At 35.9% G+C, this 22756-nt stretch overlaps 1 protein-coding gene across 4 annotated transcripts in view; it reads right to left on the bottom strand.

Moving 5' to 3' along the window:
* The window catches only part of LOC105275426 (glutamate receptor ionotropic, kainate 2), a 127215-nt gene extending 105996 nt beyond the window's left edge, over nt 1–21219 (bottom strand). For all 4 annotated transcript variants that reach the window (XM_011332243.2, XM_011332240.2, XM_011332241.2 and 1 more), the window contains exons 1-2: nt 20956–21219; nt 14566–14768 (exon numbers count right to left, since the gene is read on the bottom strand). In XM_011332243.2, the coding sequence (XP_011330545.1) occupies nt 14566–14659 (94 nt within the window). In that variant the 5' untranslated portion in view covers nt 14660–14768; nt 20956–21219. The remainder of the gene's footprint in view (nt 1–14565; nt 14769–20955) is intronic.
* Nucleotides 21220–22756: the final 1537 nt, after the last annotated feature.

Below are 22756 nucleotides of genomic sequence, written 5' to 3'. Positions count from 1 at the left end.
AACGAACACTTTTTGCTTATTGGATATCGAAATAATATATACGTATCAATTATTGAACATATATACATTTATTATCACTCTGTGCGTTTCTCTTAGTTAGCGAATAATACGTATATATGTATATACACATACATACACTACACATTCATTATTTTGACATTATTATAAATTGATTGATTTCATTATTGATATTGTTATTAATATGTTAATTTTCTCCGTAAATTAGCATTTCCAATATCTTTTTCCAGGCAAAGGTGAAGAAAGAATATTGATCATACATATGAGAAGAATATCGAGCTGCTGCCTAGTGCAAAGATCAAACTTTCATGAAAGTTAATAAATTTCTTCTCTGGCGCACTTGTATCTTATCTTTCTTCTATGTTGCAAGTCTCGTGACGCTTTGATCGATTACTGATTTAATAACATTATGAGCATACTTCTTGATATCTTCTCTTAATATTTTTTAATCAACTTATTTCATATAGAAAGACAAAGACATCTGCATGTAAATAAGTTTCTTTAAATATCTTCTTTAAATATAATCATTATGCAGTTATTTAAAAATATAATCAGAGATAATATTGATTAAGTGTTACGGATATGTCCTTTCTCCGGTAGACAATTCGTGAAACGATCACTCGATGAATAATTCTGCAGTTCTAGATCCGCAACTCAATCGGTGAAAATTATTGTTGGAGGCATTGCACTAGCAAACTAACGGCAGACGCGTCTTTGAACTAGCGGGACGAATGTAGTCTTGAATAATGCAATATGCGCTTGGATATCGGATTAATGTGGCTAGTCTCGCGCACAAACTTCATCGGTGCGCAATGTGTACGAAGTAATCCGGTTCGATAATAAAGTTCTCGAACCGATACCAGCGTATTGAGGGAAAACAAACAATGAGAATTGAGAAAATAATTGAATTACTTGTAACTAAATTTACATTTAAGTGTTTCAAGAAGGAAAAATTATTTTTTAAAATCTTGTATAATTTTTCATACAAATTTACATCATTCATATATTTCACACAGACGAAATCATGTAATGTATTTAAAATACATACTTTGTCATATCTTGCAAATGTCCTTTGGATTAACTTGGATTCATAAGCGATTACGCGATTATAGTACTTTATTAAGTTTCCAAAAGATAAAAAATTTACGAAAATTTTATATATGAATATTTTTGACAACAATATAACACATGGATAGAAGATAGATATCATGACTCATCTTCATGTGTCGCGTAAGTCTGAAATGTGCATGTTTGGCGTATATTCTCCATTCAGGTGAATTGCACAAAGTTATATGTGGCAGCAGAAGTCACTTCGAAGTTCGAACAAGATGTCGAACCTGCCACTATGTGTCTAGAATTTATCTATACAAAGTACCATTGCTATATTGTAGATAGAAAGGATATTGTTTCGTCGAAAGTGATGAATACAGGTTATTCATGTTACATTGATTTTTTCTTTCATAAACTGATGTGATTTCAATGATGCATAAATGTTTTCGACGATGTTCTCGATTTGCGTTGGCAGTTATCTCAAATAACAGTGGAAATAATTTCATGCTAATGGACTCATCTTAGTGGAAACGGTGAATGTTTATCTGAGATTATCAGTATATCCCGGTGGTTTCAGCCTCTACGAAAGCCAAACAGCTGATATTGTCATTAAACGCTGCTCAAAGTGCAGTCGTCTTACTAGCTACAATTGCATATAAGATAAAACACATTTTGCGATTAATACGTGATTAATATTTTACGGTTGTAATAACAATTTTTTATATGTATATATGTATATTTAAAAAATTATTATTACAATTGTAAAATATATTTTAAACGCAGGCACCAGAAAATTTAATAAAAAGCCGTTAGATTTAAGCAATAAAAAGAAGAAAAGAAAAGGGAAAAAGAAAAAAATACCAATGATGCACTATCATTCATAATGATAACGCAACTCGAGAGAATTACCATTCATCAGTCGACATTCGAATTTCACGATTGGAACAGTTCCAAGAGCGTTTACCAAAAGAACGATATATCCCGGAAAATATTTAGTGTGTCCCACTACTCTCTTGGACGAATCGGTTGGAATCTACGTGCGACTTGCGGTACAGTACGAGGTTGCCATACGTCGTCGCGTTTATGTCGCGTCCTCTTGAACTGTACATCATGCGTCCTTCGGAGAGACATAAAACTTGTGTCACTTTTATTCCGGTGTTCAACATTATCGGAATGCATCTCAGAGGGCAGAAACTCGCTGACGTAACAGACGTGACAGTCCTGACCTCGTCTTCACCGAACTGTCAAAACTATTTCTCTCCAGGCAAAGAGATGGAAAAACTTCATGATGCATGGATATGTAGATTCTTAATATTTTATAGCATCTATTTTATTTTAACACAAAAATTCTAAAAACGCATTTAATATTTAATTTGTACTTTTTAATTTAATTTAATATTTAATTTGATACTTAATACACGATTTACTTCATTGTTTTTCTTATTTAATTGTTTTAAATTCGATAGTATTACTATCTAAAGGAAATGCAAGTAACGCAGATCAACAATTTCCTCTTGATTGGAAGACAAAATACTATCCTGCAAGTAGAAATGGCTTTTATACAACGTGCAAGACGCAAAGAGAGGGGAAGAACTTAAAAACTTAAAAACTTAAAAAACGCCATTAAGAAAATTGTCTGTTTTCAGCAACTTGCTTTATTTTCAACTCTCGATTATTCTCGATCTATGAGTGAGCAGACTTTGCTATAAGTCTCGAAGAAAATCTTAACTCATTCAAGTCTATTTGTCTCTCGACAAATGTGCGGCAACTTTGTGCAGCAACAAAAGTATGTCGCTCGCTTAAGCAGAGCGATATTAAGAAACTGATAAATATCGTTTTCTTGACACTGGTGATTCCTTCAGTGGCTACTCATACGAGATACTTAGTGCGGAGCGCTAACTGGAAATCTAACGGGCTCAGGGGTAGTTGCCTGAAGCCCCCGAGTGTAATCGCATTATGACCCTCATGTATAGCTCTCATTACACCCCCGATGGTACTCCATCACTGCCCCCTCCAGTTTGCTACAGCAGACGAATGGGTGAAACGAAGCTTCATCGTCCAACCAACTCCCCTAAATGCGTCCTAGCATATACAGCGTGCTATAAACATTTTAATAAGATCCACTTCATGCGTGATGTTTAGCTCTTGTCCCCCGTGCTATTACACCGCCATTACACGATGTCATATACAGATGCGCAATAACGTTAATGCTATGTTATGTATACCTATAATAATGCACAATTCATGAAGCATTAAAACGATCTTTCGTAATTTGTGTTTCCATTTTTATTTCCATCATATTAGCCTTTGTCTTTTCTAAAAGCAATCTCAAAAAATAAATCTTGAATTTTTTCTAAAAAATTAAATCTTTTTTTTCTCTGCTTGGAGCGCATGGAGCAGCGTTTTTACTTACAAGGACGACGTTCAGACAACCTAGAAAATACGGTCGATCGGGATAAGCCGATAAGTTGTATTTCAGACGGGATTCAAAGTCGTTTTCAAAGGCTCTAGTCACGATAGAATCGCGACTTCGTTATACACTATAAATATCTTGATAACGATAGAGATTACATGTGAAATATATAAAATAGAACACTTTCTAAAAAGAAGGGTTTTAATGCAATAATAGCAATTGCAAAATACAAAAGAAAGATTGAAGAGAATAATCTATATTAATATCATTGTCTTAATACTTGCGTTGACGTTAAGTGAATATTGTAATTAAAATGTGTATTTTCACATAATAATTTGCGATGATAGTAAGATGAGTGATGGTCCGATGTAAGTTTTTGGCAATTTAGACGTCTTTTATGGAAGCTCACCTATGATCCACCATACTAATGGCCCTAATCCATCAGTCAAACCATCACCACACCGTTATGATTGACGGGAGGTCAGCGGTATCTGATGAAGCATCTTAACCATCCCATTCATGTCAGGATAATCGGGATTTAAGAACACACAGAGAAATCGGATCCGATCCATTTCTGCTCGCTAAATCAAAAAGATAATGAATCTCCCGAGATACACATTAAAGTACACATTTTATTTGTATTTAACCGACATGCATATTTAACCGACGTAAAGTTACATTTGATATCACTCTCATCACTGTTAGACCGTTTGCAATAGTAAATGTTCAAATATTTTATCATTGACTTTTCGGTCGTGACGTTCTCGTTGCAGTGCGGATATTACTTCAGAGTTCGCCGAATTCACTGTGTCAAGAAAAATCCATGTGTTTACGAATCGCGACCTGGAAGAACCACAGCTGAAGTTTGTGGTTATATGCAAGTATAAAAATTTATGGCTCCTACACACTCTTTCCTCGAAGGATTAAAAAGAAAAATATTTTCCGAACTAAATGGTTAGTATTCTTATAGTGCGCAAAGTTTCTTCTTTTGTTACACGAAAGAAAGTGCGACTTTATACTCTTCTCGATCTTTCACATAATTGCAAAAGGAATTAGCGGAAATGATTAGAAAATATGGAACAAAAATATACGAAAGTTGAATCATATAGAAAACATTTACCGGTTTTCGTGCCAGTTTTGCTACTATTTTCCTATTCCAGAAACGTTCTAGATATGCATACACTATTGACTCGATTTATTCCTGACCCGATTATGTCTTGAAAAACGGCTTTCGGCAGGTTTCCTCTGCGCTATTCCCTGGCGCATCGGCAAATATTTCGTGGTTCGGCGGGTGCCTTTAAGAAGACTGAGAATGCATGCAATTTCCGAATTCTTTGAGGATGCACTCGCAAGCGATCGTGCAATCCGCTTATATACGCGGAATACTTTTCTTACTGTATTTCTTCTTGTAATTTATATCATCAATATTGCATTATTTCTTTCCATCAGCATTGTATTTCTTCTCGGACTATGCTTGGTGAATTTCAATTGATGTCATTGTCATTCGCGATCAATGAATAAATGTATTTATTTGAACGAATGTATTCAATAGAACATTAATTTACTTAACTTATTTTATTATACGTTTGAACGTATTTTTTTTGGTTTAAAGTAAACGGATTGTTTAATGTAAACTATAATAGATAAAATCATACTCTGAGAAATTACCGTTAAAATATAACGCCGAGTGCTGTCGAGCTGTTTATTGTTCACAAATATTATACCAGTTTAGAGAAAATCGAACTAGGCAACAAATTTAGCATATCTTATCGATTCCTGCACCTGTTTACGGAAATGCCTGACATCGTCGGCAGTATTTCGTTCGTGTTCGACAGTCCATTTTTCTTATCTCGGAACAGTGAGAAGTATATAAGTAGAGCATTACATAAAATATACGATGGAAATATAAAGATTTCTGATAGTTGTACATATTATGGATACTTTGAAAATAAATCGCTCGAGACGCTCGGGGGGACATCGACAATGGGGATCAGACTCATAGATATGAACTATTCGTTACTTATCGAATAACAAACGTGCGAAAGCGGCATCCCTTCGAATTTTTTAGTGTCAAAGAGGAACTTCGATGACTACCAACGAACATCCGAAAAGCACGCAATCACCTTGCGATTGAATTTAGGCGTCTTGGAGGCGCGCGAAGCTCATTCCAAAAAAATACGAACGAGAACTTACTTGATTACGGCATCTTCGAGTACGAACTTACTGACATTACGACATTACTGACTTTTCCAGATATTAATTTTTCCGCAGTACCGACTCGCGAATCAGCGCTAAAATGAACCGTCATTATCGTGGCTGCAGAGCGCATCGGTGGATTATCGATATTCACGGAAATGCTCGAACTAGCTTCAACATGATTAAACGTGTTAAAAAAAATTATTTTAGAAGTTATAAAAATTTTATAAATAAGAGAAAAAATTATTATATCTGTGTGCCTCGTTTCGCAAGTTGAATGTGAATGAGACCAACAAACTCTGAGAGATCGCGTTCAATAGCGAAAGTTCACGGTACTAATTAAATCCCGCTGAAGGAGTTTGTTTAATTGGCGTTCCTTTTACATCAAAACGCGGCATTCATCATTCACTCTTAAACTCAACACTGGCAAAATACGACGTAACTGTAGTCGCTAAAGTAACGTGCTCAGTCGCGTGTCTGGACACGCGGTAAACGAACGACGCCGAACAGGAAGATGACCGAAGAGGTGCAAGGAAAATGAATGAGTCAGGCTGAGAGCAAATACGAGTTATGAGTGTCTCGGAAGTTTGTAGCCGGTAGTCGCGGATTCGAATCGAGCGTTTCAATCTTAGAGTTTAAGAAACTCGGGGATAGACGAGGGGTTGGCGACGTCCGATGGGGTCCAGGCGGGCTGGAGGAAGGAATTTAGAGGTGATCGAGACGTGGGGAAAATCCTCCCAGGGAAAATACACGACGAGAACTGGGGGAATCTCCGTTCGGCGAACTGTCGCGGAATTATTAAGAGCATTCCTCTGTTTACGGCACCCTTTCGCCGTCCGACAGTTATTTTCGGCACCCCGGTCTGGACGACACATTGCAACGACTCTCACGACCTGCTAAGCGATTTTCATGATTTTTCCGATTTTCCGCTGCGCACTCCAGTGGAAAAGATACTTTCTCAGACTTCTACATGGTCCAGTAACTTACATCCAAACTTAGCGTAGTTTAATTGAATCACGGATTACTCAAATTGTAAACAAAATAATAGTATAAATCGTAATTTTCTTATATTTTAATGTTTCGTGCGATAAAAAATATATAAGAATTTCTAATATGAAAGATTGTTTTCTTCAATAAATGTAAAGATAATAGTATAAATATAACTTGTCAGTAAAGTTTTAACAAAAGAAAAACACGTTGAATGTAATTTAGGTTATAGCGAAATTTGATACATGAAATAGAAAATAAAAATGAAAAATTATTGCAATATGTTGTAATTTTTTGATAATTTTATCATAATCTTAACTGTTCTCTTCATAATTCTCTTCATAATCTTAAATGTTAACCAGTAACCTCTAGATTATTTTTCAGATATAATTAATTAAAACAGTTTTTATACTTATTCTGTTACTATATATTTATATATTATTACATTATTACATATTTTTAATCCCATTTTACTGAACTAAAGTTGATATTTATAATGTTCATTTCAATTTTAAATTGTAATAAATTTGATAAAAACGTTTTCATCTCTAGAGAGAAAATTCTTAAAAGAAGAGAGGAGAATTCCTTAAAAAAAGATGATATTCGCGTTAATACAGTATAAGTCAGTGTAGCGTAGTTCCGCACAAGCGCGCGATCGATCTTTCAATATTAATGAATTGTTCTAATAGCAGTAAGTCGCTAACTAAATTAAAGAAAGGGTATTAAAAAGTTCTTCGTGTACTCAAATTCAAGCAACCGTCATTAATCGCCTAACTTTCCTAATTGTAAATGAAATATGCAAACTAATATGTAACGTAGCACGTTGCTAAGTTGCATCGAGGATATCACATTGGCTGTATCACATAGTGAGAATAACGCAGGATAAAGTCTGCGAGGTCTGGGAAGTAAACTCTTAAGATACTGATATCTGTGTGGCGCCACCAAGTCGTAGCTACCCCTACGCTCGCCCCTTGCTTGCCTCGCGCTGTCTTTTTCCCGTTTATTTGTCTTTCTCTTTCTCCATCTCTCTTTCTCGTTCTTTTTTATCTATTACTATCTGTCTCTTCCCTTTCCCTGGACATATATATATATATATATATACCTTTACTCTCTCGAATCTTTTATTGCGTTACCACGTAGTAGTCTGATTTCCTATAGCATGTAAAATTAGTTGGGGTGGCCGACCTCACTTTTCACCGGGGATTGCGAATGTTCGCGCAACGATGCAATCAAACAGAGAAACAAATGATCGAAAATAGATAGGTAGACGTCTAAATTGCGTCGCGGAAAAGTACTTGTAAATTGCGCGCAGCATCGTTCGATTGTTCACTAAGATTTTAGGGAATGCGCATAATATCATGCCTTATTCGTCGACAGAAAGACTCTACGTTCATTCTACAACGTTATATTTCAATTGGAAATACAATAGGAGTAACGCAGTTAACGATTTGACATAATTATGTTACTGATGATATTCACGTGGAAGAAGTCATTAAAATCCAGGTACAAAGCTTAAATGATATAATGGGATTTGTAACATCCAATTTATCTTCCTGGCGGCACAACGCTTCTAGCGATGCAAGGATTCCGCGATAATGTCATTTATTCCGCTTATTTCAATGCTTTGCGCTAAGTGTTAAATAGGGAATCGATGCCTCAGAAAAGTTTAAAGCTTTAATCCCGCAATTACTCAAAGGGTAATGTTCATCCAAGCCGCAAATGAAGTTGGCCAATGCAATTTACGTAGCACTTTAACGAGAGTTTTCCTTCACAGATTTTCTCGTTATACGACCAACGACGAAATGAGATATCGCCGAGAAACGAAATCTTTATGCGGCCCGGAACGATCGGGCAAGCGACGAAATTATAAACTGGCAAGATGTTTCGCGAGTACGAAGAACAAAGAACGTCGAGAGTTTCAAGATTTACGATAGCAAAAGGAGGAAGGGGGGGTGGCAAGGAAAGAAAGAAAGAACTACTGAGAGTTCTCTTTGTTGTGGAAGTTACTCCATTTATTCACTCTCTTCTTTCGTCACTCGCCGTTGACAGGGGAAGGAAGAAGGAAGCTCGCGGGAAAAGCCGGATATCTTCCGGGATATCCTGCTTGCGTGACAAACGCGATACCCCAAAACGTCCTCGGTGCGATCTCTCGTTGCGGAAATGCTTCAAAGATTTCGCGAATGTTTCGAGATACGTAACGCATGGACTTGGATTGCGCACGCACCGCGTCGTACAAATAACAGGAAATGCAAGAGATGAATTCAACACGTTTGCATTTCCGTTTCCTGCTCGATTCAGCAGGAAATGAAATATTTTTGTTCCACGTTCTGCCATATCCCTGCGATATTTTATTTAACCGTCAATAACTCGGGGAAGCAACGACAATAATGGAACACCGTGATATACCGATTATTATTTAATTATTATTTAAGTCACGAAAAGTAGTTTAAGAACGTAAAAAAGTGTGTTTTTAGAATATCGATCTATGAATCGTCAATTTTGAACTTATTAAGCAACATTGGCGGTTATATACCACCCGGATAAGTCGCGATACAAGAGCAAAAGTAGTTCATGTTACAATCTCTCACGGATGAAATTCGCACCGCAGATGAATGGTGAGCATGCACGAACGATTCTCTTCTTCCGAGTCCCCTCTTTCCGGTTCGATCCGTTACCTTTTAAAAGGGGAAGTCAGACCTGCCCGGAAGATTTTCTGAAAGGATGAATACGGACGATTAACCAGTGAATTTCCTGCATTTCTGTACGGCCCTTTTTGTTCGTATTTCGCGCCGGTGGTTCGATCGATTTCGAACGGAGTGCGCAACACTTCTTCGAGATTCGCAACTTCCTCGTAGTAGCAAAGAATAAATAATTTCTGTTCCGCAAGTACGCGCGAATCTTTCAACATCGGCACATTGACATCTTTTTCGTCGAACTCTATCGATAGACAGGTGATTTATCGAACACGAACAACAATTTTTCGCTTTCCCTCGCTCTTTTCCTCCCTCGAATTTGCAAAGTTCGTCCGTGATCGGCATTACCCGCTATTCGGAGTAAAGGCAAAGTTTACAGAATTTTAAATAAAATTTGTATTACTACATGGCGCACAATACTATATTGCACTTTTTATCAGTCAATAATCTCGTGAAATAAATATTAACCACTTATTTTATTTGCAAAAGGCCGAAAAAGTCAAATTGATAGGCGAAAATTACTATTTCATTGAATTAAATCAATAAACAACATATAAACATGTAGATATGTATACTTAGCGTAACTTATTTATATCTAATCATAAAGAATATTGAATTTGTACGTGCATTATTTGAATTATCGTGGATAGATTATCGGCTGGTTAATTTACCTGGTTTAATTAATCGAAAGCGAATCGATTTATTCAAGCATCAGTTAGATGCTTGTCAGCAGTGTTCCTTATCAACTAGATGGGCTGGAACGTCTGCCGCGGGGTAATTTATCGTGATAAGCTTTTCAACAAGATACTCCACCCTTATTTATCCATCAAATTAACAGACATTAATTAGTAAATTTCTTTCCACTCGGGATTGTTCTTACCACGATATTTTATCGATTATCGAATGTTGTATCGATATGTTTGACATTCGTTTCTAGTAAATTTCTCTTTAACACATGTGTCGCTTGAAAACAGAGAGATAGAGAGAAAGGGAGAGCCATATTCGCTGCAGGTATCAGCATTAAATAACATTGCAATTAATTTTCTAAATTACAGATTTGCTACGACAAAGTTCAGATTAAATAAATAAATGAATAAAATTAGAAGATTGAATAAATAGCGAGATACTGATATTTGCCATCGAGGTTTGCATTTTTATCGCAAACGCGGGAATAAATGTCGCATCACTCGAGGAAACGCTCGCCTGTGAGCATCACGCGTGTCACCCCATATAGTAATTATTTTTGTAATCGGGAAGCTCATTTGCTGGACTAATATTGTCGTAAGAGATGGATGAATTCAATTAACTGCGCGTAATTATAACGTTGTAAGCACAGAGTAAGCTCAGCGAAATCATTTGTATTAGGATTCAAAGGGCTGATGTAAATTATCTCTTCGCACTTCTCCCTCGCTACTTTGCGAGTTATATCCATGTGATGTCTTTATCTTCGTATCCGCTTTCGCGTTTCCGCTGTCTAAACGTCCTATGCGTTAGACGGCGTGCGCGCGTCTCGGGGGCATTCAAGGCAAGAAATCCAATTTCAATGAAAAGGCGGAACAAGAGGTTACGAGGCGAGACAAATATCGTGTTTCAGGGCACTATACCGTCGTATGGTTATGCACATGCCATCTGCGTGAATTCCTCGGGCCTGTCGGCTTACTCGGCGAGAACCTTAACCGATTTATTGTAGAAATGAGGGAGCAAAGCCATTAGTGGAATTCCACTAGTCCACTTGCACTCGACATTAATATTCTTTCAATGGGGTCGTCGTATCACGATTTTAAGAGGAATTTCAAGGAATTTTAAGAACTCATCTACGACGATGGAATTAAGTCTGCCCGGCGAAAATGCAAATCAATATATTAAATATTTGACTTAATCTTTAAGAATAATATCATTTATCTCTGAGGAGCGTTAGAATAATTGTAAGTTTGCGATTACAATATTTAATCTTACATTTTCATATTGTTAATGTAACCGAGGGACTAGTAATTTGCGTCGGTCATCCATATTTAACAATGAATTCAGCACCTGAGCCAAGATTAATTAACAGCATAGTCAATATATGAAATTCATTGCTGCATTCACATGGGGATTATGCGAGGAATCTATTTCAGCTATTTCAATATGCAGCTATAAAGTTCTATTGTCGCATTGTTTATATATTTGATTGACACGTGTTAAATATAAAGTTGTTCAATTTTCTTCTCTTTGAGACAGTTTTTAATCATTAAGTAATTAACTATTAGATAAAACATTTTATTCATATGTAATTGAATCATGATATCAAGATATAATTATTTGTAAAATTCAATTAGATAACATTTTATTCATATGTAACTGAGTCATGAAATGTAATTATTCGTAAAATTCAATTAGATAAGTTAATATTATTAGTGAAATGCCCCGCAAATTGTTGGTAATTTCATAATGTAAATGTTAAATTTTCCTAATTTTCTAAAATTTTGCATGGAAATTCATCATAGTGTAATAATTCACGCAATAATATATATGATAATATACAAACAGGAATTACGGACAATCTAATTAATTTATTCAGTGCGGCCAAAAGAAACGCCACGGAATAATAATTGAAAATTTAATTAAATATAATTTTTTTCTCAAATAATATATTAACAAGATAATTAAATTCCGAGATTTTATGGTTGTAACAAACGCATCAAAAACATAAAAGCCGCGTATTTTATATCAAAGGAAAATTATGTAATATATTAGGTTGGAAAATAAGTTCGTTCCGTTTTTTACAATATTTTAAAATACAGTTTATTTAGTATACTTACTAAATTTTAATCAACTATATATTCTCCATTGTTATCTATGACCTCTTGCCATCTTTGAACCAACTTCATTATGCCGCGTTCGTAAAACGTCTGAGACTTCTCGGCGAAAAAACTATCCAGGTGTCTTTTTACACTGTCCTCGTCAGTGAAAGTTTTTCTGTGTAAAGAGTTTTGCAACGACCGGAACAAGTGATAGTCAGAAGGTGCCAGGTCCGGTGAATATGGAGGATGGGGCAAAACATCCCAGCCAAGGTGTAATAATTTATTCCGAGTGGTTAATGATGTATGGGGTCGGGCGTTGTCGTGGTGGAAGACGACTCCTTTCCGATTTGCCAATTCTGGTCGTTTCTCGCGTATTGCTAGGTCCAATTTCATTAATTGGGAGCAGTATACGCTTGAATCAATCGTTCTGCCTACTGGTAAGAGTTCGTAGTATATAATTCCTTTATAATTCCACCACACGGAGAGCATAATCTTCTTTGGATGCAATTCCGCCTTTGAGCTTGTTTGCGGCCGCTCCTTACTGTGCCCCCATGATCTTTTACGCACGTTATTGTAGACGATCCATTTCTCATCACCCTTAACCATCCGCTTAAAAAATGGATCGTTTTCTTGGCGTTTTCGCAGCGAATCGCAGATGGATATGCGAGTAATCAAATTGGCCTCAGTCAATTTATGCGGCACCCAGACATTAAGCCGAGAAACGTATCCCAGCGCGCGCAAATGATTTTCAACGCTTGTATGAGATACATTCAGTGCTGTAGCAATTTCCCGCACTAATTGCGACGGATTTTTGTCCATGATATCCCTAACAACACTCGAATCAATCTCAGTCGGACGACCGGAGCGGGGCGCATCATTAACCTCGAAATCACCAGAACGGAATTTGGCAAACCACTTTCGGCATACACGTTCTGTTAAAGCACCTTCCCCATACACACTGCATATCTTTTTATGAGCCTCACTAGCTCTTTTGCCCTTTTTGAAATAATATAGCAAAATATGGCGATAATGCACGTTATTTTTGTCCATTTTTAGAGCAACGGAAAACACAAAACACTGGTGTTAGCCAAACGTACACTCGCTGAAAGGTTAGGTTAGAAACCTAGCCTTTCGAATGTGGACGAGTAGCGTGATAGCGCTGAGATATACGAGATCGTGATGAAGTAAACCTGCGCCGAACAAAAAACGGAACGAACTTATTTACCAACCCAATAGATGTTAGTCAACTATCACTAATTCAATCTTATCGAGCGACTTGTCAGAGTCTCATTAGCAACATGATAACGGGTGTTCGAGTATTATGAGACCGTAATCTGATGTGCTAAGTAGTTGACGCCTCTATTATGATGCTATGGTTACAAGAAGGATGTCCCTTGCGCTATACTTATGATTTCCGGCCGGTATTGCGTTACGTGTGATTGAATTTCGTAAATTATCTATAAACTAGATAAGATGGCGTTGCCAAGAAATTATATCTCGGTTCTTTAACATTCTATTTATAAAAAAGATATATATATATATATATACACAGTAAAATTATTAAATAACTTAAATATTTTGTATCGAAGTTGATATTATCATTACAAGTTGCGGCAGTTCTGAATGTGCACGACTTTTCCTTTCACGGGGATAATATTTATAGAACTACTGACTTTGTTGACTAAAAAGAAAATCTAGATAGAAAAAAGGACGAAGATACACAAACAGAGTAGATGAAATCGCTGTACTCGGAAGAGTTTCAAGACTCACACGTGCCTGGAGTGCAATAATTATTGCCGACGAAATCGCCGGGGAGTAGCCTAGAGGTAACTTGTAGAAAAGTTTGATTTGAGAAGCGGCTCTTAGGTACGCTAAAGTTTTCGGGAAAGCAACTTGTAGGAGGAAAAGTACGACCTTCGAAAAGTGTCAGGAAAAGATATCAACTCGCATGTCCAACCCGATCCCCACGCTTGACAAACTTCTCCCACGATATAAACTGATTCAGTTTCAAGAGAAATAGGAAATGATATTTTAGCTTTGATAATATCACATCGAGACAGCTTCGTAGAAAAATACGTAGAAAAATATCTAAGAAAAATGTTTCTCTGATTTTAAGCGTAGCTATGGAGAAACATCCCGTTAGAATAAATTCAAATAATTTTACTGAAATCTTTTTCGTGTTTTTAATGTGCACGCGATTTAAATTAATTATTTATTCGATAATTTTAAATTTGAACAATTATATCTGCGATAGTAGCTGTCAAAGGTTTCAATAAATACATTCCTTTTTAAACGTAGCTCGTTTCATCGTTTTATCATCAAGTTAAAGATGTACAAAGTGATTGACAAGAGAGAGAGAGAGCGAGAGAGAGAGAGAGAGAGAGAGAAAGAGTTTGTAAAATGAATTAGCGTGATGTGGACTTACCGATTTTGACGACGGAGGGTAGCGCATCGAGCACCGAGGGCAGCTGGAGCAGCTGAAGAATGAAGACAGAGGCTTCTAGACAACCCAGATTCATAGCTCATCTCGAAAACCCACCGTCGCGGCCCTTCGGTGGTCCTTCACACGAACGCTACCGCACCTACTATGTTTGTAGCGGATAAGTAGATACGTCCCTACGCATTTATCTAAACATAAAACACATATCTGATTAGACCCGAAAATTCTGATTTTAATGACAACTTTCATTGACAATATTCAATATAATATTATGTAATAGTTAAATAACATTTAAAATAAATGTTAATTACAACGAATATCTTCTTTTGATACATAATTTTATGTTTACTGTTTCTGAAAATAAGAATTGAATTGCGATATATGCAAAACACAAAATATCTTTAAACGTGCAACACCGTGATCCGTGGATTAACCTGAAGATTTATTTCGAGGAAAAATTAGCTTTTCATGCGCAACCGGTGCGGTAATTAAAACTTTACATTGACATACTGGTTAAAAGTAAAATATATCAATTACATTTGCAATTTCCGTAAGAAAAGTTTATGAGGATTAGTTATACTGCATACAAAATGTATTTAAAAATTTATTTTTTTATGGAAGCAAAGAGAGAGAGAACTTCTGTGGATTTCGTGTGCGCGAACAGATTAAAAATTGCTGTGTAAAAATTCTGTGTCAATTTTTGTGGCTTGAAATCTGATCAAACGAAAAGGCGCTTCTGCTGATACGCGATACGTCTGTTGAACAATTTACATACTGCGGTTATGCAGCGTGAATCGCTCGTGAATGTAGAAAATTTGTCGTGTGCGTTATTTCACCTTTCAAATTTCAATGCCCACCAAGGAACTGAAGGGTAAGTATCTACTTGCATGTCTACTTTCTCATATACATTGCACGTACAAGCTAAAATTTTTCGCGCAGAAAAGGCTATTCCGGAAATGTTCCCACGAAATGTGCTCGCCAACGTTTGAACTATTTTTAGGTGTATGACTCATATCGTATAAGATTCCGTAATTTATACGAATTGCGTCTTGTGCAGAAATTGTCGCAACATTTAATCGTTTCCACGATTTTCAAGTTTGTTCAGAGCAAGCTTTCATTTCACGAATCATCTCTCGTTCGCCTATTGTACAGAGATCCTCCATGTTTCGTTCGACCAATGAAACCACGCCACGCGCATTGCTCAGCAAACTTTGCATCCCCTTCTCGCGCGTCGCGCTTCTTGCTCGTTGCGGCTGTCTCGTAAATCGATTAAATTGCGAAATAACTGGCAGTGTTTTGTCGGTGATGACGACGGTGGCGCGGTGATGCGCTGGTTCGTTGGCAGAAACTGCCAGCATTATTTGATTTTAATTCAATGTCATGATTTCTTCGCGAAATCGTGGAAAGCAGTTTGCGAAACTTTCTGCGCGCGACGTCCTTTCCTCCGTCATTGTCGTTCCACGGCGAAATCCTGCGAAAAACAATGGCACAATTTTTGGTTTTGCGGCGATTCGTGGTGTCGCGCGTTAGTAGCACGGCAAATTGCGCAGACTGGTTGGCGACTTCGTCGCTCCGGATCTCTACGAATTCTTCATATTCCCATATCACGATTCTTTCGCCTGGTTTTATTACGAGGGGAGTAAAGGAGTAAAGGTTCGTAGTTCCATTTTCCGGTGCGGAGTTTCGACCTGAGTAATTGCGACTCTTTTATTCAGGGTACATCGCGCCTTACAATGTCGTGAGAGAGAGAGAACGAGACGTCCTACGGCGAGTGATAATCCTTTGAGAAATATGGCTATACGTTGTGCGATGGATAATCCTTTCAACTTAGTAAAGATAAAGTCAGCGGATATGAGAAGCCCGTGCAGTTTTTTTAGATATAATTCATTTAAAATTAACTATATACTATATACTTATAGAATTATATACTTATATTTTAATGTTCCCTCCATTTCAAATTACTTCTGTTTTATTCTTCAAATAGGATATTTATTTTTAATTTTATTTTTAATCAAATTTAACGGGAAATATCCTTCTATTATTAAATTATTAATTATATTAAATTATTACAAAAAGTAAATATATATTAATATAAAATCCGATCGAATAAATATTTTGTTAAAGCTCTAAAATATTATAAAATTTTTTTCCACCGAGATACACGATCATGCGTGAGAAATATAATATAAGGAATTCCAACTAACAATAAGAAATTAACGTTATCGTAATTAAAGAACCGTGGAAATTAATTGGTCTTTCTCGCCGTAGGAATCGCGACATAGTGGCAATTTGTAATCTCGCAATTAGCACGTCGGGGTTGAAAGGCTGCGAACATTTGAAGGGAAAATATATCTGGCTTTCTCTGTCGGTTCTGCTCTTTCGCGGGAAACTTCTTTGAGCGGGAAAAACGAGGAGGCTGTTAGACCAAATTCTTCCGATTCGTTTTACGTCGCGTCCAGGTTGCTTTAATTGCGCTGCTTTATTCGACGATAACTCGTTGCGATCGTAGAAACGCCTTAATGGAACCAAAGGAAAAGTATGTATGTAAAAGAGGAATGAAGATGACGAAGAAAATGAGGGCTCTAACGGAAGTGAAATAACACGCAGATGGCAGAGCGGTAGTGCTTTAAATATATTTTTTGTTTTCATCTTCCCTCTCTGTGTTTGGCCGTCTGCCGCCTTTTATGATTTATGATCGTCCTAAAACATCTTCATGATATCGCGTCGTGCCGACCCTCCGGGAGAAAAATAGGAAGGGAACGGTTCGCACTAGTGAATCTTCCGGAATTCTCGTTAACGCGGTCATTTTCCTCGCCTCCGATATGTGGATTGCAAGAGAGAACGGAGAAACGCTTACTAAGCGGACGATGTATTTTTTTTCCTTTGCTCGTACCATTTTAAAACGAATTCAAATCGATCGATCTTCGATCTCACCGAATAATAGCCGATGCATCATGAACATTCATCTGGCCTATCTTTATTCGAAGTACGATCCGTCAGCAGAATGCGATTTCCCACTCATACGGGCGAATTTACGAAAGACTCGTCGCGATTGGATAGTTATGTCAGCTGTGCACGAATAATTTTATTATCCGCAAAAATCGGAACATTTTACAGTAAATGTCTATTTTTCCTTGATAAATTTATGACGAAAAACAAGATCGCTTTTAGTTAACCAAAAAAACTGTATGCAAAAGTAATATCTAATTTTGCAGAATGTGAGAATTGCCAGTGTATCCGTGAAATCCGTGTGCAATTCTCCGGATTTTGAACAGTACACAATTTTGATCGCGATACGATGAAAACTCAATAAAGAGCACCTATTGTTCCTCCGTGTTTTCTGTGTCTCGATTGTCTACCAGTAGGGAGTTTCTCCGATTTTCCGGCTCTTGATGCTGCGGATATCGAAGCCGTAACTCCGGTCGATCATTTCGTGGCGCGGTGCAATGAAATTTAATCGCCCACACCGCCATCGCCGAGCGGACGAAGCTAGTACGGAAGTACACTTCACTTTAATCCACTCGCTCGTTCGAGCGCCGTGAAAAATAGATCACCACTTACTTTGAGGAATGGGGTTAAGAACAATCAATATTTATCGCGTGTATAGATATTAATAATCCGCTTAACATTCTCTAGTATTCGTCGATTCTTGCAATTTATATTTTAATTCTCATCAAATGGTGCTTGCGTCTGTTCAGATGTAAAAAATTGGCCTAATTGTTCCGCATTTGACGATATGTATCATTTGTTCATGTTAGAAGCAAACATCTTGAACAAAATGTATCTTCTAATTGAAAAAAATTAATGCTACTTGTTTAGCTTTTGTATTGTTCAGTTATGCCACTGATGAAATTGCTCATAAAAATAAAAAATTTTGTCATTCCAATAATAAAAACTTAGTTTAAAGTTATTGTACTTGTACAAGTAAAAGTGTTATGGGTGCAGAATGAGTCAGGCATTATAGTCTGCACGATTGCTCAAACCATCAGAAGTACTGTGAAAGTTGAAAATAACATAAGTCATTAGGAAAAAGTTCCCTCAGTCCTTAAAAACTTGGAAGTATTATCTAAGTTATCAATGTTGATTAAAACATTTAATATATTATATTAACATACATATATTTGTCTAAATTATTTCAATTGTTAATTATGCATAATTATCTTATCATGATTATTTCCAATTAATAAACATGTTATTTATATCATAATGTGTAACCATACATGCGCGCGGATGTAAGGTGCAGTATATATGATAAATAATATAAAATGATTTCGTGTTTATCGATGTGATTTATCTACAAACGCGATATATTCGAAGAAGCAAATAATGCAATTTTGAAAGTAAACAAAAAAATGTGTAAATATTTATTTACGTGCACAATTCAGCGATATATTTATAGCAATTCATGTGCAATGTCCATTACAACACAATGTTGATAGTTTGTGTAAATTGCAAATCGTACATGTGAGTAATTATTATATTTTTATAATTTGCGCTGCAATTCTATTTAACGAATCGCGTACAGCAAAACAGCCGCGCAGTTAGCTCTAGAATTATTGCCGGTATTGCGGATGTAATCGTAAATATTATTTACTTTCTCGATCAAAACAGTGATTAAACTTAAGCGTTCAATACTGGGCCGATAATATCAATATGGATTATGCATGCGCATGAAATAACACGCGCGACATCGTTTGCCTGCAAAATTTCATTAAAACCGTGTATCTCATATGTACGTAATATTACTTTTATAATAACACTAAAGCGCTTTTTAATATTATAAAGCGCATAATTCACTAAAAAACGATTTAAATCTGTGTAACTTAATACACGATTGTGAATGCCAATTAAAAAGCAATCAAAAACCTGTTAATCCGGTAGAAAGCATTCTGAATAATACCTACGTCAATAATAACCTACACCAGTAATCTGAATTTCCCTTCGCGCGTGCAATTACGCAGAAAGGCTAATAGAGCCTTTTAGAGTCCTCACAGAGGGAATAACGCATTACGTGAGCTTCCTTCTGCAATCAAATACTAGAGAATTCGTGTACCCCAGAAATACTATAATTATATCATCCAAATCAATCGACCGCCCTTAACGTAATCGTAATAATTTATCGCACTAGCAGCATAAGCAACATAAGCAAATAGCACTCGAATGAATTTCCGCCACGTTCTCCTGGTACGTCAATATATTTAACATATCTAATGTACAATTTATTAATATCTTCATTATGCTCGTAGTAACGACGATAATGTGTAGTTTAATTAATTGTCTATACAATAATTTACTTAATTGTTGACTTTACTTGATTCGATGAATTATAATTAATTTGACAAATATAACATTGGAGTAACTGTTTAACGTATATCTCTACTGTGGCTTTGAGTTGTATTACAGGAACAAACGGAAACTTCGAAAAACTTGGTCGATTGACAAGTCACGTGGGAGACAGTGAGATTGAAACTAGGGGAACAAGTTGTCTCGGTTCACGAAGCGCTTATCGATTTTGCCAACGAACCGAACACGACCGCATCGCGAAACGAAGCTTGCTCGCTAAATTGGAACAAATAAACAATGACGTATAACGTTTTCACCGACCATAAATCATATAAAACCATATAAAATATCTAAGAAGAAGCAAAACAAGGATTATGTGAAAAGCTATACTACTCTTGTAATGATGCACAACATAACTAGATAAATTCGGTTTTATAAATTGTAAACAAAAAGATTACTAATATTTCCATGATATTGATAGACGTAAGATATTAATATTAAATAATAAAATATTAATATCTCGAAATATAGGATATTATATGGAGGTATTCAGAATATATTAGAAGTAGCGTATTATAAAACAAATATATAGCATTATTTATTATAAAAGTCATATAGACAAAGTAATCAGTCCGCCTTTAGTGAAGAAGATATCAAAAAACGAATTAAAAAGCAAGTCATGTTTTCTATCTTATACCTATAGAGTTAAGGCGCTAATGACCAATTCCGAATTTAAAAATCGCCGATCATGATTGGCTTTTAAAATGGTTAAAACTTTATCAGATTAGTCCATCACCGAATGGATTAATGGCACAGCGTTAATAGCTTTTTCTAATTTTATGCGATAGAAGATTACAAATCTGAAAATATAAATGTATTCCTCGATCCATTTAATATCGAATCTTTCCCAATTCCATGTGACATTTAACCTTTAAGACGAAGTATAGAACTGATTGAATGGCATTCGTTCGAAAATGCGTAAATAACAAATGCTGTTCGATTAAATTTAATTGTCTTTTTATACTTTGCAAAGACTTGAAAATATCTAAATTTTCTTCAATTTATCCAAATTATTCAAAATTATTTACTCACCGTTCTGCAGCGCACTTCTCGGAGCAGTTATGCATGTCAAGCGATCCGCCGTTGAAGAAATCTCAAACAATCCAATGAAAATCGTTGAGATGATGATTCCAGGGACAAATGGACATCGGAAAATGATGATTCTTAGAGAAATCGGCGGGTGAAGATGTGCATCGTTTTCGCGACGCGGGTAAACATAACCTACGGTGGCTTAACCGTGATCATCGCGGAAACATAAATACACACCCTACCCTGACAGCGGCCGGCGCGCGACTGCCGCCGGTCCGTCGGTTGTCGACTCACGATAGTGACCGAAGAAATCCGAACTCCGATGCTCGCCTCGAGTTGGCCACGTGCTTGCCAGCCAATCGCGTTCGGGTTAACCACGTGTTTGACAGCTAAACACGCTTGCGCTACCCACGTGCTCGCTCGGAAGAACCATGTGAGAACTATCAGCACTTTGCTTCGTTTCAAAATGAAAGATTCAATGCAAAGTTTAGCGACAAATTCTGGTTTATGTATTTCCCTTACGTTCAACTAATTCTTTCTACCTCTTATTTATTTTATTCTAGTTCCTTTTTCCTTTTTTAACTTATTTTAGGTCCTTTTAGTTTCCTTTTTAAGCCCGATATGCAAATTAAGAGATTGAGAAATATTCATTTTTAATTTTGAGTCTATACAATAAACATATAATATAAATATTAGTGCTTGTGCATCGATTGCACTTGATAGAACTAATAACTTAAATAAGAATAGAAAATTTTTCAATAGTAGTAAGAAGTAGAAAAAATATTTTATTTTTAAACCTTACTGTTCTCATGTCGAAAAAGTTAGAAAATACAAAGTTGCACCGTACGAAAGAATAAAAGAGCTTGGAGGCCACTGTAATAAGTTCAACTAGCTACTACCTGTTTTAGCTTTTCATGCTTCTCATGCACGCCTATACGCTCCGTAAACTTAAAGGACTTTATAGCAATTTTGCACTGGCTCGATGAACAAGAGTCGTTGCCCGCATCGCTTCGTAAAACTTCTGTTCATTATAAATTTCATGTTCTGAAATGAGTTTTGTTACTATTTTACATATATAAATGGTATGATAATGAGAAAATAAAATATTTAAGATAATTATTTATAAACGTGTGAGAATTAATAGATAAATAAAATGAGATAAATAAATAAGGAAAGAAAGAGAGAAAATACCTTAAATTGCAAAAGTTTATTATAAAATATTAAAGAAGAATTACGTACACAAAATTGTTTTAATAAAATAGTTTTAATGGACACGCAAGACTGAAGAGAATGAAGTGAATTTAATTCATAATCTTTGCTTTTTTAAAATTATATTCTGCTTTAATGTTTTATTTAAAAGAGTTTTACCATTTTATTAAAATAAAGAGAATAAAAACTGATCCTTACAACCAAGAAACTAAGAAAAGTACTGGATGAGATACAAAACGTTACAGAATACTAATTGAATTATTCTTTAAGAAACTTGCTGTCTTATCGCTCGAATGTACTTATGTAACTTTCAAATGTTCTTTCACATCTTTAATATCTTTCATTTCTTATTTATATGTATATTTTATTTATAATCATGACTTACAAGAAATATCAATAATATTTGCATATTTCTTCTCTCAAGAGGAAACGTTAGACAAGTATTACCTATCGTGAACTTATTCCATTTAGCTTATGTTAGATGCAGAAACATTTAAATATGTAACTATTAGAAACATAGAGTAGCAACAGGTTTCACGATGAGTACATTAAAACATAAGTTAGCCGGGACACGAACCTCGTGATGGATTGGAAT

This window comes from Ooceraea biroi, chromosome 3 (assembly GCF_003672135.1).
Source record: "Ooceraea biroi isolate clonal line C1 chromosome 3, Obir_v5.4, whole genome shotgun sequence".
Taxonomy (NCBI): domain Eukaryota; kingdom Metazoa; phylum Arthropoda; class Insecta; order Hymenoptera; family Formicidae; genus Ooceraea; species Ooceraea biroi.
This window is presented reverse-complemented; position numbering and strand designations above follow the sequence as displayed.